This window comes from Alternaria rosae (genome assembly GCF_020736505.1).
Source record: "Alternaria rosae strain MPI-PUGE-AT-0040 chromosome Unknown BKA58scaffold_8, whole genome shotgun sequence".
NCBI lineage: Eukaryota > Fungi > Ascomycota > Dothideomycetes > Pleosporales > Pleosporaceae > Alternaria > Alternaria rosae.
In genome coordinates, this window is record NW_025763577.1 from 1,063,964 (window position 1) to 1,079,714 (window position 15,751).

Below are 15,751 nucleotides of genomic sequence, written 5' to 3' on the forward strand. Positions count from 1 at the left end.
ACTTTCCTCAGTGTAGTATCAGCCTCTTCGCGCATAGTTTGCATCGTCGTCCCTTGTTCGGTTGCTTGGGCCTGTGATTTATCGAGCAGACCTTGCAGCTCGGAGATCTTCTCGGCCTTCTCATCGCAACGGCGGCTCAATTCAGCATAGCTTCTACTCTTGGTGTGAAGCTCTTCGGTAGTCTGTCGTAGCTGCTCTTGAATGTTTGTCGTTTCCAACGCCTTCGATTCAAGTTTGCGGATCTTCTCCTCCAGCTCGTCGATCTGGGTATCCGCGGCTTCCAGATTGACGCTCACTTCTTGGCGTGCGTTTTCTTTCTCGTCGCGCTCAGTCGTGAGTCGATCAGTCTCGCTCTTCAAGCTGCGTTCTTTCTCGGCGAATCTACTTTCGTAGTCTTTGGCGATCTCCTCTCGTATGGCAATGTCGTCCTCAACCTGTGAACAGAGTTAGTGAGGCTACGGGATGGGAAAGGCCTTCCTGCCCTGTGATTCTGCTGCAGTTCCAGTAGCTGCGTCTTGACATCCTCGTAGTGACTCTGTCATTCGTCAGAAAACCGCAATAGACAGGAAATCAACGCCGCTTACCTTGCACGCATCTCTTTCTAGCTCAACCATCTCTACCTTGTTATTAGCAGCTTCCAGGTCTTCCCCGACCTCCTTCGACTGTCGGCGAAGGACAAGAGCTTCTCGCTCGAGCCTCTCCGCGTCGACGTGTGGGACGGGGGGTGAAACCCTCAGTTCATTCAAATCTTGTTCCAGCTGATCGGATTGGGCCTGAAGATTGACCTCAGACTGCTGGAGCACCTCGGTTTGCTCTTGAAGCTGATCGGAATGTTGCTGCTGTTCCTCAAGTTTCGTCTTGAGAGAAACGTTCAGCTCCTGCGTTTTGCGGTTCTCGGTAGTAGCCTCATTGTACCCCAGGATAGCTTTCTGAAGGCCGTCCACTCGCTCTCCAATGAAATTCCGGAGTTCCGTTTCATTGGTTGGTTGGCTCTTCATGGTCTCGGAAAGGGTATCAAGACCTGAGTCCAAACTGTGCGACTAGTCAGTACGTTAAAGATGCACGATGAGAAAGGACCATGACTTGCCGTTCGTGCACAAGACGCAACGTGCTCTCCACCTTCTCGATTTCTTTGATTGTCAAAGCTGGCGACATCTGCAGGGTTCGCAAAGCATCCAGACATTCTTTGATCTGGGCATCTCGGTCGTCATTGGCAGAAGCCTGTTCAAACGAAGTCTGGAGTGATTCCAACTTCTTGGCCAGATTATCAGAAGCATCGACAATCTTACCGGGAATACTCTGGACACCTGACAGGAGCTGCTTTTCCATGTCTTCGCGTTTTCTCCGCTCTTCTCCGAGTTCAGCATCCCGCTTGCCCAGGTTTTCGAGAAGATCTCTCCTCTTTGACTCCGATATGATGAACTGCACGTATACAACGTCGAGCGTCGACTTCATCTTCCGTTGAGTTAGAGTGAGCCTGTCAATTGCGGTCTCGAATTCGCGGTACAGCGTCTTCTTTTCATCCTCAAGTTCAGTGATTTTATCTGTTAGTGTCCGCTTGCTCTGCTTTTGGAAGCTCGTGGCAGACTTTTGCAGCTTCTCGTAATCTTGCTGAAGGCCACTTACGAATTTCTGGTTGGTTTTGGCCTTGTCAGTCAGTTGGGCGAAAGCTTCTTTCAGCTTTCGATGGCTCTCATCACGCTCTGCGATAGTCTGGGTCTGGTTGTTGATAGTGCCTTGAAGCCTAGCGAGTTCTACCTCGTGCTGCTTCGCGGCAGTCGTGCTTTCATGCTTGACTCGAAATTTGTCAGCTAGCATCGCCACTCTCAGGCTCTCAACTGCTTGGTCGACACTAGTAGACATGGCCTGTGCCTGGGGGCTGTTCGGGAGCAAACCACTGGGTCGTAGCCTTCTTCGAGGTTTAGCCACACGGTGAGATGCGTCTTGGTGAGAGATGCGATGTAGAACAGCCTCAGCATCCTTTGGTTGTGGTACACCCTGTTGACTGTTCGCAAAGACTTCGGGCTGCTGAAGTTGAAATGACTGAGCAGATATGGCAACTGACTCGTGATTATCGAGGTTATGGGGGCCAGAGTCTTGAGGTGGCAGTAGATTACGTTCTTCGGGAAAAGCCAATCCGCTGTCCTGATCGTGAATATCTACGAGCGGCTGTTGCTCTGGCTCTGTGGCGTCCACTTGCGGAGGTAAAGTCGATGCCACTAACATAGAAGACGTCGGGAATTGGCGTTGAGCAGAAGACTCTGGAAAGTCCTGGAAGGTCGTGTCCGGGAGGGTCTGGGTAGTGTTGCAGAACTCTTCATCATGAGCGATAACCTCATGGTCTTGAATTCGAGGATAGTCATCAACATATGTATGAAGATCGTCGGTAGGCGCAGATGCTTGCACTATATGAGATTGGGAAGCATGGTCTGTTGTGTCGTCGGCATCAAGGGGGATGTTGAATGTCTCGGCTACTGGTCTGCCCGTCGTCATGGCCTGTTGGGCGTGTCGTGCCAGAACGCTTGATCGAGGAGGTCGTTGTACTTCACGCTGCTGAGAGAGTTGTCCTTTTCTTCCTTTCTTGCTCTTCTTGACGATACGGACCTTGCTAGTTCGAGAAGCTGGCCTTGCGTTGGGCTGTGCAGACGGAGGGATTTCATACGTCGTGTCCACTTGGGCAGGTCTACGTAGGTCAGTGGGGTTCTGGTAGCTTGCTAGGAGCTCTTACAGTGGGTATGCGTCACCGGCCAGCGGAAGAAAGAGTTGTTCTTTCTGATTGGCAGCAGAATATGACTCGTGGCGATAGTCGTTGTTAGGGAAGAGTGGTTGTGAGACATATGCAGGCTCTGTTACTGCAGTGGCATCTACTCGCATGTTAGTCTGGTCGGTTGGAATGGCGTGATGGCTTGCCCTGAGATGCCTCCACAACCTGCTTATTGGCACCAGATATTGTCGACTCAGTATGAGGACTAGACCTTGCGGTAGTAGCATCGTCCTTCTGGGATACCTTGTTGGGAACTTGGTTTGGTTGTGAGCATGAGAAAGCGAATAAGGGTACATTTGCTGATCTAGGGTTATCGTTCAATCCGAATGTTTCCTCGACGCGAGTGTTGAAAGCAAATGGAACCCATGCTGATGCAGGAGTTCCCGCCTTTTTCGTCACTGCAGTGCGCTGTAGCAGTTCTGCAGTGCCGGGACTAGTAGGCAGATTGTCGAAATTCGGCTCACGCTCGAGAGTGAAGTCATCACGAATGTAGTATCCGTCCTGATTCGGCTGAGTCTCAGGAACAATTGCATCGCTATCAGGTTCTTGGGGGGCAAGCTTCTTGCGATCTCGCTCATCATCGGTTGACTCGGGGCGTACTTCATGTCTGAGTCGTGAAGGCTTCTGCCTCTTGGGCACTTGCTTGCCTTGTCGAGGCAACTCGGCCATGGTGAGTGATAGCACTGCCAGTCGCGTTCGAACGTAAGGAAACCGTAGTAGAAACAGCGCAGGTAGAGGACGAGAAGCAACGTGCTAGACGACTGCACGATAGGAGAAGATGAAGTGTCATTTGACAAGAGTGAGGGGCGACGAAGTTTGCAGCGGCGCCCTGCCTTCGTTCTGTCCCCCGCCGGCATGAGGGAAGCACGACTGAACGAGATGACACGCCCTCGGCCATGACGACTGAGAGGAACAGAGTGGCAGGCGCGTCGAGAAGAGGAAGAACACCCACACCGCATACCTACATAGATACCAGTGAAGCTCCCCCATCGCGGCGGACGTATCTCACGCTGCAGCATGCCTTGAGAACGCGTTTACCACATCATGCGTCATCTTCATGCTCTACTAAGAGCCTCTTCACCGATAAGTGTCCGGACACAACTTGCTACGCTTGCCATAAGGCTCGGCTGCTGCCATTGCAGTCCTCCGACATGATGATGCTCTCCAGCTGTACCCCGCGCGGCAATAGACACGTCACGGTAGGCAATGAAGGCAAACAAGCTTGGGAATCTTTGAGGGGTACGTACTTACTCCAAAGTCGCCTCATCCAGCGCACCACACTGATGATCGCCGTGCACCCCATTGATAGCGCGCATCCACCAGAATACCCAGGTAACATCGTACGATAATTGTCCCTAGATTAGAGAAGGTCGTGTCGCCTGCCATGTGATTGCTTTTTACACGTCGTCTGGTCCACTTTGCGCCGAGACGTAGATGGCTAACGTGGACTGCACCGGAGATGAGGAGCCAGAAATACCTTCAGACCACGGGCTCACCGACTACAATAAGCGGCAGCTGCTACATGTACGTCTTGAGGTGGATGATGGGAGTCGTCGCCTTGCATGCTCCCCTGAAACGAAAGTGTGCGGCGACATGCCTAGCCGGGCGCTTCAGACCGGGGTGCGTCCAATCATATTTTAACCCTTGCTAGCTCCGCTGCACGGTGATCTTCGTCTACACAGTTACGCGCCCACTACCCAGTACGCCCTACCAATCCTTTCTGCTTATCCCTCCAAGCCGACAAAACTCGACGCCAATGCCGCTATATTAAGAGAATGGCCTGATGTACTCTCCGGCAGCCAACCTGGTCTGCCGTCCAAGCGCACGATGCTAACCGCCGAGAAGCCCTGAGACTGGCGGGGTATTGGACGAGTGATGGCAAAGGTATTGGCTTGGATAAAAGATGTTCGCAGGCGGCCACGCAAATATAGAGACATGCCCTCCGTTCTGGTAGCGAGTTGTTGGTATTCCTCCAGTTGATCGAACGTCCTTCACGCCAGCCTCGTGTTACCTCATATCCAATTCATCCTCCCGTCCACGCCGCATTCCACGGCACATCGACATCATGAGCAGGCCTCTCCTCCTCTCATTCCTCCTCTCATTCCTCCTCCCTCTGCTCGCCCTTGCTCAGGACTCCTCCTCGGGCAGCGAGCTTCCTCCTCCCGGCTACAACGGCGGTAGCGATAACCCGCAAGACCCTAGCGATGCTGGTGCTGCGGGAACACAGAAGGGTGCTTTCTCGCTCTCGGGAGGTGCTATCGCAGCGATCATTGTCGTCGCCGTTCTAGTCGTTCTTGGATCCAGTACGTTCTGCCGATTGCGTCCCAACATACTTGAACTAACATCAACGCAGTCGCATCGGGTGTACTTTGGTGGCTTGCGAAGAAGCGCCAGTGGGACGTTCGAGCATCCATCCGCCGTGCGTCTCGTCGCTTTACTGGCCGCGCGAACAACGACACCGGCAAGCAGAACCGCGAGAACCGAAGGACAGGCATCAGACTCAACTCGCCGCCCCCGGGCAAGAACGCCAACAAGATGCGCGATATCGAGAAGGGCCTTCCTCTGTCCAACAAGGCGCCACAAACTACAACTACCATCACGAGCGTGATGAGGTGAAGCTCCAAAGGCATAGCATAGACTATCTGGAAGCAACACGAGCGCCGCCACGCGGGTCGAGGCACCCGTCGATGAGAAAGACGATAGCAGAGTTTAGAACAGGACGCCTTGCAGCTTGCATCCGTCGCAATGCGCACATGCATACCGCACCCTTCATGCGGCCTATCATAGCATGCAGAGCATGCGTCTTTCGGGCGTACACGAATATCACGGCAACGATAGCACTTGGGAAGCGGTCGATGGCCGCCTAGGACTCTGGAGCATTTGCACTTTGGGTATCATTATTTTCTTGTCAGCATCTTATGATACCACGCTTTTTCGGACGTATGGATAATGGACGCATCGGTCAGCGTCGATAGGGTCAAGACGTAGACCGTAGAGTTCGATAGTACCTAAATATGACTATAACCACATTTCCAAAGACCCCAAATTTTCTACCCACCTTTCGACACACTCGAAGTGAAAGCCTTAGGCCCGGGAATACTGAGGCCCTCTGTACGACCACGCCAAGTCAGAGACCGCCCATCTGACCACCAGCGCTTGGCCAAACGTCCAGAAATAGCCCGTTACTTGGAGGTTTTTTGGAGGTTTCTTGGAGAATGCTTGGACAAATGCCCAGGAATAGCTTGGAGACAGCTTGGGAAAGGCTTGGGAAAGGCGTGGTATATACAGATATGATCTGACCGTGATCCTGCGATTCCGGTGTTGCGGTATGCATCCGGCTGGGCACCCACTCCATTTGCCGGCTCTGTATGACTGCCGAGAGTCTGACCCAGGATTAGAGAAACGGTAAAGGTGCAGGGTATGTGACGAGATGGCTTCTTGCAGCTACTTTCCGAGAATAGTTCGCTGTGCCGCAAAGCTACATCCATGAATCGTGGAGGACGACCAGTAAGCAAATCGTGACTCGGACCTCGCTTCTGCAGTGCCTCCCTAGTAGCAATACTCGCGAATGTATGATTGCTTTACACATGCATGATCAACACTCGATTGATGATCGAGACCTTGGCCAGGTACGACACAACACGTGGAATGCGTGCGCCACGTGATCTGGCGAGTACACTAGTCCCAAAGTAGTTCGCCCAACGCGTTCCCCGCATCATCGTGTCTCGCGCCATCTCTGCCCAACGCGACAGCGCTACATAGCACTCGCATAGCGAAATCGCACTGAACAGGACAACATGGCCTCTCGACACCGAACCACGCGGCCATCTGCTAGTCGCCCGTCTGGGGTTTCTACTCCAGCCCGAACCGCTGGCAGCAACCGCAGCGCAGACGTCCTTCCACCATACAAGAAGCCATCCCATCCCCTCGATACAGAAGCGACGCGAGCCCTGAGGGAATTACAAGGCCGTAACCTGAACGACATCAAGAGGCATAACAAGCAGGCTACTGAGCATGTCACAAGCACAGCGGCAAACATCAACGACATGCTTCGCGATCATGCTGGATACATCGAGCGGCGACAGAAGAAGTGGGACGTAGGCAAGAGTCTGGAGGACAGAGAGGAAGAAGAGCATACCATGGCAGAGCTCCAGACGAATGTCGATGTAGCTACCACAAAGCTAGAGGAAAGCATGCGAGCCATCATCGATTCGGGTGTCGCTGCGCAGCGCATCGAGGAAGCGTTGGAGTGGTTGAGGAACACTGCGCCTGCGCAACTGGCAGACGAATATCGGACACAGATGTCGCAGCGGGAGACACAACGGCAAACCCAGACTCAGGCAGCGAGCCAGCGAGCACAAAACGAGGGTGACGACGAGGAGATGGAGGACAGACCTACACCCGGTCCCACACCACTCGATGGCTCTCGTGTAGCCCTCACAGGTGCGAGCGAGCTGTTTGCAGATCGCATGCAGCGCGACAAGGACGCCTACACATCACTATCCTACACAGCGCGCTATGCACGCAATAACGATTACCGCGAGTTCAAGCGTACGGTACATGATGCAAAGTATGGCGACGAGGGTCCTACACTAGGTCATGAGGACGCCTGGTTCAATGAGTCCGGGTCGCCAGCGCCTGGCATTACGGACACACGACGAGGCGACCTCGACGACGACGATGACATTATAGTAGACAAAGCGACCATCAGCACGAGGTGTCCCATCACATTCCAGCAGTTCAAGGAGCCCTACACAAGCACGAAGTGTCCTCACACCTATGAGAAGTATGCCGTTCTCGATATGATCCGATCGGGCCCTCACAGGGTGGACGGCCAAAAAGCTATTGTGTGTCCGGTCAATGGGTGTGAACAGGTAAGTCTAATTGTCGCATGTTAATGCCCTCGGCTACTCGCGCCGATGCAGACTTGTGCTGACATTACTTCTTAGATGCTCACCAAAGACGACGTCCGCAAGGACACTATTATCGCTCGCAGAATCAAGCGCATGTTGGCGGCTGAACTTGAAGGTGACGACTCCGATGAAGACGTGCAAGCTCCTGATGAAGTTCAACAAGTCGATGGGAGCGACGATCTGTCTGGATCGGCTTCGAGACTGCAGGCTTCGGGGCCTCAACAGCCGCCAGAGTCAAGCATTGTCGAGGACCTCGGATCTCCGAGCGATAGCGAGATGTCGGTTTAGCCTATGCACGATGGGAATGGCGTTTCGATTTCGGATGGGCTCAATGATATCCAAAGGTGCAAATACGTAGTTGCATTTCAGCTGAATATGTTGAGACATCAGATAGGCCGCGCAATCTATGCGGCATAGTACTTGTCCCGTAGTCAGGCATCAATCTTCTCAACAGCACCTTCGCAACCCTTTCGTTTCTTCTGCAGGCGTTCAGACCGGCCGGGCGCCTCCACATTCCCGACCCTGTGCCGAAAACTGGCTGACCTTCCACTCACCCACGGACATCGTGTCGGCCTAGATCTGAAGCCCTGCATGAAATCTCGCTGTAAAATTCTTCCGCTAACAAAGTATTCCACAGCCTGTCGTCACTCAGAATGTCTTCGGCCGCGGATACCTTCGGGTCACTGGTGGTTGCAACTTCAACCGCGCACCTGGGCAAAGGGCCTCAGCACCGTCCCGTCCAGCGCTGAGGACCCTGAATCCCGCCCAAAAGAAAGCGATCTCGCCAGTCCATTCCGATCTGCGACATGGCGGTATATCAATACTCAACGAATGAAAAGCAATGTGCGTGCACGCACGTCGGGTTGGAACGACGCACGGATGGATGCACGTTGTGCTCGCGGAAATCGCATGCTCATCCGGAAAAGCACAGTAAGGTCACTGCGCCTAGTAACAGGGTATCGCAACCACAACGTGGTATACTGCAGCACAGGTCTCCCAAGGCTCTCACAGTATTGTTCGTGACATGTGACAGGATGCGCTGTGTTGAAGTTGCGATCGTTGGATTGGCCGAAGGCTGCCGTTACAACAAACGTCATCGCTCACATGCAAGCGGTTCCGCATGTGGCGCACTGGAAACGGGATACTCGGTGCCTGAAGATCGTGTGTTACTCGAGCAAGACAGTGCGCAATGGTATGAGCCTCAACGGTGCAAGGGAAACCGGATGGCATGGACACGCGACATCAATGCGCCCCAGCTCGTCCCGCTCCGCCGTGCACGGTAAACTTCAACATGGGAGCCTGTGAAGTAAGAATGGCATCAGAGTTCAAGAAATCAGCGTCACCCGATTGGTCCAACAGCAATTGGCATCTGGTAGGACGAGCAGCAGTTCATATCAGTGGCTCGCTGGGCAGCTCTGCGATGCGGGGAAACGCAGCCCACCCCTCAGTTCATGGCACCGGTCGACTGGCTGGGCCTGTTGACAACTAAGAACAACAGATCATCGTGCTGCTTTTGCCCTCCAAGCTTCTTCACTCACAGCCTCGTCCATAACTTCGTCTCTTCTGCTACTTCAATCCAAGCTGCATCGTCGCATAGTCGTTTGATGCTAGGGAGCGGGTAGTCGAGCGCATACCACCCTACCCACTAAACCCGCGACCCACACCCCACTTCTCCGACGCGGACTGGATCCTCCGCACAGACGTCAGCGCACGAGGTACGCACCCAACGTCCCATCTTCCTCTTCACCGTCTTTGAGCATCCACAATGCGATCGCCGCGGGTGCAATCGGAAAGAGAAGGGTTATCGCACGTGCGCGTGCTTTCGGAAATGCACACATGTCCGATGGCATTCTTTCCTGTGCGCCGAGCGAAGCTGTACATCTAGGTCGTAGCCGGCTAGCTTGCGACGTCCACGGCCGCGGTGTAAGGCGCATGGGAACTGCGTCTCAGGCTGAGGCTCTGCCAATACCTCACGGACGCACGTCGTAGTGCTATCCTGCTGGGATATAGACCCGGCCATGGAGTCTCTTTTGTGGGCTTTCTTACTTTCTTAGTTACAGTCTTTCTTCACATTTGGTCTATTTCCAGTACAGCATAGCGACAGCGATATACCCCACAGATCCTCTTTTCCTGCATTATCTATTCACATATCAAGACTGCGTAGCTGTCACTGACAACGCAATGTCAACAACAGCAGCTGCCACTTCGCAATCCCTTAAGATGCCCGCCGCACGCGCCCTCGAGAACGCAAAGCAATCTTCAGAAGCTGTACTAAGCGACGCATCCTCCGCCATGTCCAAAGCCGCCGAGAACCCCAAGAAGGCCACCGCCGACTTCCTACATACACCCTTCATGCGCGCAGCACTGCCCTTCGTAAACGGCGGCATCGCAGGCATGACAGCAACAACCGTAATCCAACCCGTAGACATGGTAAAAGTGCGCCTACAACTCGCCGGAGAAGGAGTAAAGACCGGCCCCAAACCCACTCCGGTCACAGTCTTCCGCGACATCATCGCCCAAGGCAAAGTCCTAGACCTCTACACCGGCCTCAGCGCGGGAATCCTGCGCCAAGCCGTCTACACAACCGCGCGCCTAGGCTTCTTCGACACATTCATGAAGAAATTAACCGCACGCGCCAAGGAAAACGGCACAGCCATCGGCTTCAAAGAGCGCGCAGGTGCGGGACTAGCCGCAGGAGGACTCGCCGCCATCGTCGGCAACCCAGCAGACCTCGCCCTCATCCGCATGCAATCCGACGGCCTGAAACCCGCCGCCCAACGCGCAAACTACACGTCCGTCATCGACGCCCTCGTCCGCATTAGCAAGCAAGAAGGCGTCACGCGGTTATGGGCCGGCAGCTACCCGACCGTCGTCCGCGCCATGGCCCTCAACTTCGGTCAATTGGCCTTCTTCTCTGAAGCTAAACAGCAACTCAAGAACACATCGTTGTCGTCGCGCACACAAACTCTTACTGCATCGGCTGTCGCGGGCTTCTTTGCGTCGTTCTTGTCGCTGCCGTTTGACTTTATGAAGACGAGGTTACAGAAACAGACAAAGGGGCCCGATGGCACTATGCCGTATAAGGGCATGTTTGATTGCTTCAGGAAGGTTGCGAAGGAGGAGGGGCTTTTGAGGTTCTACCGTGGCTTTGGAACGTACTATGTCCGTATTGCGCCGCATGCGTAAGTTTTCCCTCTTTGGCTTCATGTGGGGGTGTGTGTGCTAACGAGAGTGATAGGATGGTGACGCTTATTGTTGCTGATTACTTGGGCTTTATTACGAAATGAGGTTGATGAGATGAACTATTGTTTTTGATTGGGATGAGGCGTTGGGAGTGGGGTTTTCATGGCGTTTACACGTGGCTGCTATCGCCATCGATGTTGTTCTAGCATTGTCTTTTCTTTTTGGACCGTCGTTCCTTCACGTATCCTCTCAACGGTGGCGTCCGTTGATTGCTCAGGACTAATGTACATGGTATGCTGCCTTGTTCGCGCACGTACGCATGCTAACACTATACGGATGTCCCAATGTGTGTTTCGCGACGTGATACGTCGCAGTAGCTAATCTAGCAAGAGTGTTTTTTCCTAGAGGAAAGTACTGGAGTAGACCTTCAATGCAACGCGTCGGCGAAAGGCTTTCTGTTATCGGAATGATTCTGTAACTACTGATCTCTACCTGAGTATGCTCATGACTTTGAGTGACGCTCCATAACGATCGCGAGTTCAAGGTATGAAACATGGCGTTGTACTGTAGTGTGTATCGAGAGATATTGGTACCTTGATCAGCCAGCTACACCTCGCTTGACATGTCCTCGGCTAGGGTGGGATTCTTGGAGTCAGGATATTTCCCATTCGAGAGCAGCGCCTTGCGCATAAGTCGCATGAATTGCGGAAGAGGTGGTTGGCTTGCCGTCTCTGGGTCATCAAAGTCCTAGCGAAGGCGGTCTTGTGAGGTGTTTGCGCTATCATAGCTGTATTGCAACTGCCAAGGAGCTAACTAGTAACGAAGGCGACGAGATTCATGAGGTCCAAAGCTGCCAAAGAACCATCATGGCTACAGGGTAGACCAGATGACCATAGACGCACTCAACGCGGCGCCAACGATGGTACGAGAGGACGTATAGAGACTCATAGCCGCACCACATTCCGCGAATACTATACACTTGCCTGCTAGATCGCTCTCCTTTTGAGCTGGCAGGATGCGAAAGCTACGTGCACCATACTCCGAAGTACCGCAATTGCCTTCTTCTTCGCCCCAACAGCTGAAGCCATACCATGGAACAGGGGGGTTTATCGGAAGTTTGCTGGTAGGATCCCAAGTTTCGCAGCCTTTGGCCGGATAAACAGATACTGAGCGATCCGTGTGCTCGTTCGTGTCAGCAGATAGCACCGGGCGCAGATGATACAGAACACTGGTGTAGTTCACCTTGGGGCTGTATAAATCGGCGTTTTCGACTGCCCAGTAAATGCCTACTTCGCCTGGAAGCTGCCCAGAGGCCCAGCTTGTGTTCGCAAAACCCTGAGTGGTGTTTCCACCGAAGACATCTTCCATCTCGAAACAGTACTCTCCGAGAGGGACGGTTGACGTCGTGAAAGCCAACGCGCTACTGCTGTTGCGGAAAGAGCAGGTTTCGTCTTGTCTCTCCTGGAAGAAGCGAACTGTCAAGTTGTTGGCACTTTGGAGTCAATTCATGGGCTGCAGGTAAACACAGAGTAAGTGATAGGTACCCTACGATCTCATATTCGTAGGCGTGGGCGTTGGGCAAAAACAGCAATAGAGCGACCGATGTCAGTCCACTAGCACCTTTTAGGAGAGATACTACACGAGAGTGATGCATAGTCTGCTAAGAATGATAGTTTCAAGGGTGATTCGTACCCCGTCAGTGATGGCCTGCAAGTAAGTCGATCTTTTGGAGAAGGAGAAGCAGAGAAGTCTCAGATTGTGCATGCGGATGTGGTATTTTCTGCGAGAAGGCCTAGCATAATAGAACCTTGGAATCACAGTCTGCCGAGTTGACATCGTCCTCATCCTCATCTATGAGATTGCAACCACATGATGCATGAGCCGGTATCCGTCAGGCGGTGCCCGGTTGAGCTGGAATGCCCTTTCCAGCATTTGCCTATTGATTTCCAATATGGTTAGACGCGGCGCCCAGCTTGGGATTGCTTCGCCAAGCTTCCGCTCGCCACATGGGCCAATATGCTTATGTGGCACAGTCCGCTAGGTGTGACGTCATAGCTCTAGGCAACCTCAATCACACCCTACAATTGATTATACGCGGTGAGCACGTCTCCAACTGCATACAACAGTTGTTTCCTGCCGAGATACCTGTCTTGGTAGAGCGCCAAGATCTCCCCAAGAAAAGATGCCAACGGCGATGAGAGCCAATCATAGTGCGTGCTGTACAGCCGGAGCGGCACGCTTAAAAGTCTTGCTGATGGATCGTATGATACGTAGATCGTGAGGTCTTCTTTGGCATCAATGGATACAGCATACCCCTTCAGACTCGAAAAAACTCGAAGTGACAAAGCCTTGAGCCATACATACTTGAAAGGATGATGTCCCTGCTGCTTTCAAGAACAACTTCTCTGCTTGGTCCAGCCGAACAGCTGCAGGACTCTGCAACTCTCGGAGTTGAACTCTGCCATGTCCTGGGGTCCCGACTTCGTTGGACCCGACGGCCAGTTCTGGAGCATGAGTACGAAGACCCTTACTCCGCTTTGCTCATTCGAGACTATCGGCAGCTCGTGCTGCGTTGACGTTGACGAGGATGCCGTGAACAGCGCACAAGCGTTGCAAGGCGGGCCGCGAAACTTGTACACAAGCATTATAAAAAGGTTGAAAAGTGAGGAGTCCAAAACTTGGGCTTCACGCAATGGAGACGGGGGAAGTAAACGCCTCCAATTCAGACTGCTGCCGGGAAGTCTTTCGCCTTGGCCAGTAGAATAACATCGGAACGTACATCCATACGTCGCATGCGTACAAACATGCTTTCTGTCGCTACAAGCCTGTTTTCTCGGCGTCACATGATGTCATCGTTGACATCCCCATTCCAAGGCCGTGGCTGAGTTGGCAATAGGTTTTCGAAGATTATTGGGGTTGAAGTCAGTAATTGGAAGCTCGGCGCTAGGGGCTGGACCCTACATTCCCGTCCACTCGGATTATGTAATGGGGCATCACGTGGACGGCTCACGTGATCAGACTAGACTAGTAATAGATTCTCGCATGTCTGTGAAAGACTGGCGTGCGCCTTCGATTTCACATTTAGGTGAATAGCTACTTCAGTAGAAACTCATGCCCTGCAGCATCTAACCGGGTCACGCGTCTACACCATATGATAAAGGCCATATCTTCTCTCAGCGACTACAGTGCTTTGGTAGCCTTATCATACTCCGTACGAATTCCACTTCATGAAAAAATGATAGCCTCTATACTGGAATTTGGAGATCAGTATGAGTCGAGGTAGACGCAGCAGCAGTAGTACTCCGTACGTACTCCATTAGCCAGTCAGTGACATCACAGAGCCAAGTATGTAGACGAGAAAAACAGGAACAAAGACCACGAAGTAGACAACATGGAAAGGATGAGCCTGCTTGCATCTCTCATAGGTTCAACGTAATCATGCGACAACGTGATCCATGAAAAGCAGACCAATAGTGACAATAGAGGAAGCGCGAAAGGGACGAACCGCATGTATCGGAGACGTTCCAAGGTACCACTTGTGGCCCAGCAGGCAAAAGCGCGGGGGAAAAGGAGCGAGCCACGAGTATCAGACCGTGTGCTATAGCCATCACGTTCAGTAATTCTGTAGTACTCAAAGCTACACACTAAATGTGTCTTCCTCCACCGACACCAACGAGACCCACCACCAAACCAAGCCCAATACGTACATGCAACCTCTCACCTCCTCCCACCACCAATATCCTGACCAAGCCTATAGCCACTAATCTTCTCCCACTCAATCTTCTGCCTCGTAATCGGCAACTGCCTCCTCAGCGCCTTGAACGCGCCCTCACTCAGACTACCAAACGCCCTATTAAGATCCTCCTGATACTTCTTCTCCTCAGCCGCAATCTTCCTCACAACCTCGCTTCCATTCGCACTGGCACCCGCACTGAGACTAACCTCCTTGGTCGTAAGCAAACGCACGTTGCCGTCTTCGTAATAGTGCACGTCGACTTTTATGCTGCCGGTGATGGAGCCGGAGGAAGTGTCGTAGATGTAGGAGCTGCGCCAGCGGCCGTTCCAGTAGTTTGTGGGGGAGTACTTGTTTGCGACCGTTATGATGGCGAGGGAGGATGGGGAGGAGGGCACAGGGTATACGCCGTGAGAGGACTTGGGGTAGTGTTCTGAGGCGTGGGTGCTGAGGGACTTGTTTAGGCTCTTGCTGTTGGGGTGAGGTTAGGTTAAGCTTTTATGCGGCATGGGTGTGTTGGTAGCCAATGGGTGTGCGCGAGGGATGCGCGAGGTATTGGCTTGGCGGGGGCGGGACGTACAGGAGCTCTTCTTGTGCGCTTTCTACGACGTAACTCTGCACGGCGCTGGCTTTGCCTGTGGCGTGGTCGAAGTCGAAGGAGCTTTGTGTGTCTATGTCGTAGTAGCGGCCGTCGCCTAATGAGTTGTACTGGCTGACTAGGACCTCGGTGCTACCGCCGGGGAGCTTCGTTGTGGTGAATTGCTCCTCGTTGTACTTTTGGAAGGCAGGCGAAAGCTCGTTTTGGACGGCTTCGTCGCCGAGGATTGACTTGATTGCCTTGGTGACATCGGCGAGCTGTGATGTTGTTAGCAGGTGTACTGGTGTGAGGGGAGCTCTATTTTGGTGGGGCCAAGTACCTCGCCAGGTGGCGCGCTGTCGATGAAGGAGGAGAGAGCTGCTGTTCGTGACATAGCTGCGATTTACCTATGTAGCAGAGGGTGTGTGCGTTTCTGTGGTTGTCTCAATTGTTAGGCGCGTCGTGGAGTTGCGGGCGGACGTCGAGGCGCGCAGCCGCTTAGTGGGGCAAGGGCCAGCAAGGCGAACAGGGGTCAAATATCCATGTGCCCATAGTCGATTGCGGAGGAAGCAACGTCAACA

At 53.2% G+C, this 15,751-nt stretch overlaps 7 protein-coding genes across 7 annotated transcripts; 4 read left to right on the plus strand and 3 right to left on the minus strand.

Annotated features, from left to right (window-relative positions):
• Positions 1-199: 199 nt before the first annotated feature.
• Positions 200-2,320, minus strand: BKA58DRAFT_226544 (uncharacterized protein). The gene is made up of 3 exons (XM_046166377.1): positions 1,088-2,320; positions 585-1,032; positions 200-535 (listed from the first exon to the last, which is right to left on the minus strand). The coding sequence occupies exons 1-3, from the start codon at positions 2,224-2,226 to the stop codon at positions 356-358; spliced, it is 1,767 nt and encodes a 588-aa protein (XP_046022676.1). The 5' UTR covers positions 2,227-2,320; the 3' UTR covers positions 200-355.
• A 2,149-nt stretch (positions 2,321-4,469) lies between these two features.
• Positions 4,470-5,822, plus strand: BKA58DRAFT_423023 (uncharacterized protein). Its single transcript, XM_046172844.1, has 2 exons — positions 4,470-5,067; positions 5,118-5,822. The coding sequence occupies exons 1-2, from the start codon at positions 4,830-4,832 to the stop codon at positions 5,378-5,380; spliced, it is 501 nt and encodes a 166-aa protein (XP_046022677.1). The 5' UTR covers positions 4,470-4,829; the 3' UTR covers positions 5,381-5,822.
• Positions 5,823-6,338: 516 nt separating this feature from the next.
• On the plus strand, positions 6,339-8,143 carry BKA58DRAFT_343729 (zinc-finger of the MIZ type in Nse subunit-domain-containing protein). The gene is made up of 2 exons (XM_046168386.1): positions 6,339-7,638; positions 7,714-8,143. The coding sequence occupies exons 1-2, from the start codon at positions 6,562-6,564 to the stop codon at positions 7,963-7,965; spliced, it is 1,329 nt and encodes a 442-aa protein (XP_046022678.1). The 5' UTR covers positions 6,339-6,561; the 3' UTR covers positions 7,966-8,143.
• A 1,592-nt stretch (positions 8,144-9,735) lies between these two features.
• Positions 9,736-11,052, plus strand: BKA58DRAFT_226599 (mitochondrial carrier domain-containing protein). The gene is made up of 2 exons (XM_046166378.1): positions 9,736-10,859; positions 10,916-11,052. The coding sequence occupies exons 1-2, from the start codon at positions 9,859-9,861 to the stop codon at positions 10,962-10,964; spliced, it is 1,050 nt and encodes a 349-aa protein (XP_046022679.1). The 5' UTR covers positions 9,736-9,858; the 3' UTR covers positions 10,965-11,052.
• A 678-nt stretch (positions 11,053-11,730) lies between these two features.
• On the minus strand, positions 11,731-12,345 carry BKA58DRAFT_320264 (uncharacterized protein; the record flags this gene model as incomplete). The annotated part of the gene is made up of 1 exon (XM_046167760.1): positions 11,731-12,345. A coding segment is annotated over one exon (615 nt), but the record flags the coding sequence as incomplete, so codon positions are not given.
• An 846-nt stretch (positions 12,346-13,191) lies between these two features.
• On the plus strand, positions 13,192-13,773 carry BKA58DRAFT_226621 (uncharacterized protein). Its single transcript, XM_046166379.1, has one exon. It carries the CDS (start codon positions 13,324-13,326, stop codon positions 13,624-13,626), a length of 303 nt encoding a protein of 100 aa, XP_046022681.1. The 5' UTR covers positions 13,192-13,323; the 3' UTR covers positions 13,627-13,773.
• Positions 13,774-14,399: 626 nt separating this feature from the next.
• BKA58DRAFT_390044 (F-actin-capping protein subunit alpha) lies at positions 14,400-15,631 on the minus strand. Its single transcript, XM_046170803.1, has 3 exons — positions 15,511-15,631; positions 15,174-15,448; positions 14,400-15,064 (listed from the first exon to the last, which is right to left on the minus strand). The coding sequence occupies exons 1-3, from the start codon at positions 15,562-15,564 to the stop codon at positions 14,578-14,580; spliced, it is 816 nt and encodes a 271-aa protein (XP_046022682.1). The 5' UTR covers positions 15,565-15,631; the 3' UTR covers positions 14,400-14,577.
• Between the last annotated feature and the right edge of the window lie 120 nt (positions 15,632-15,751).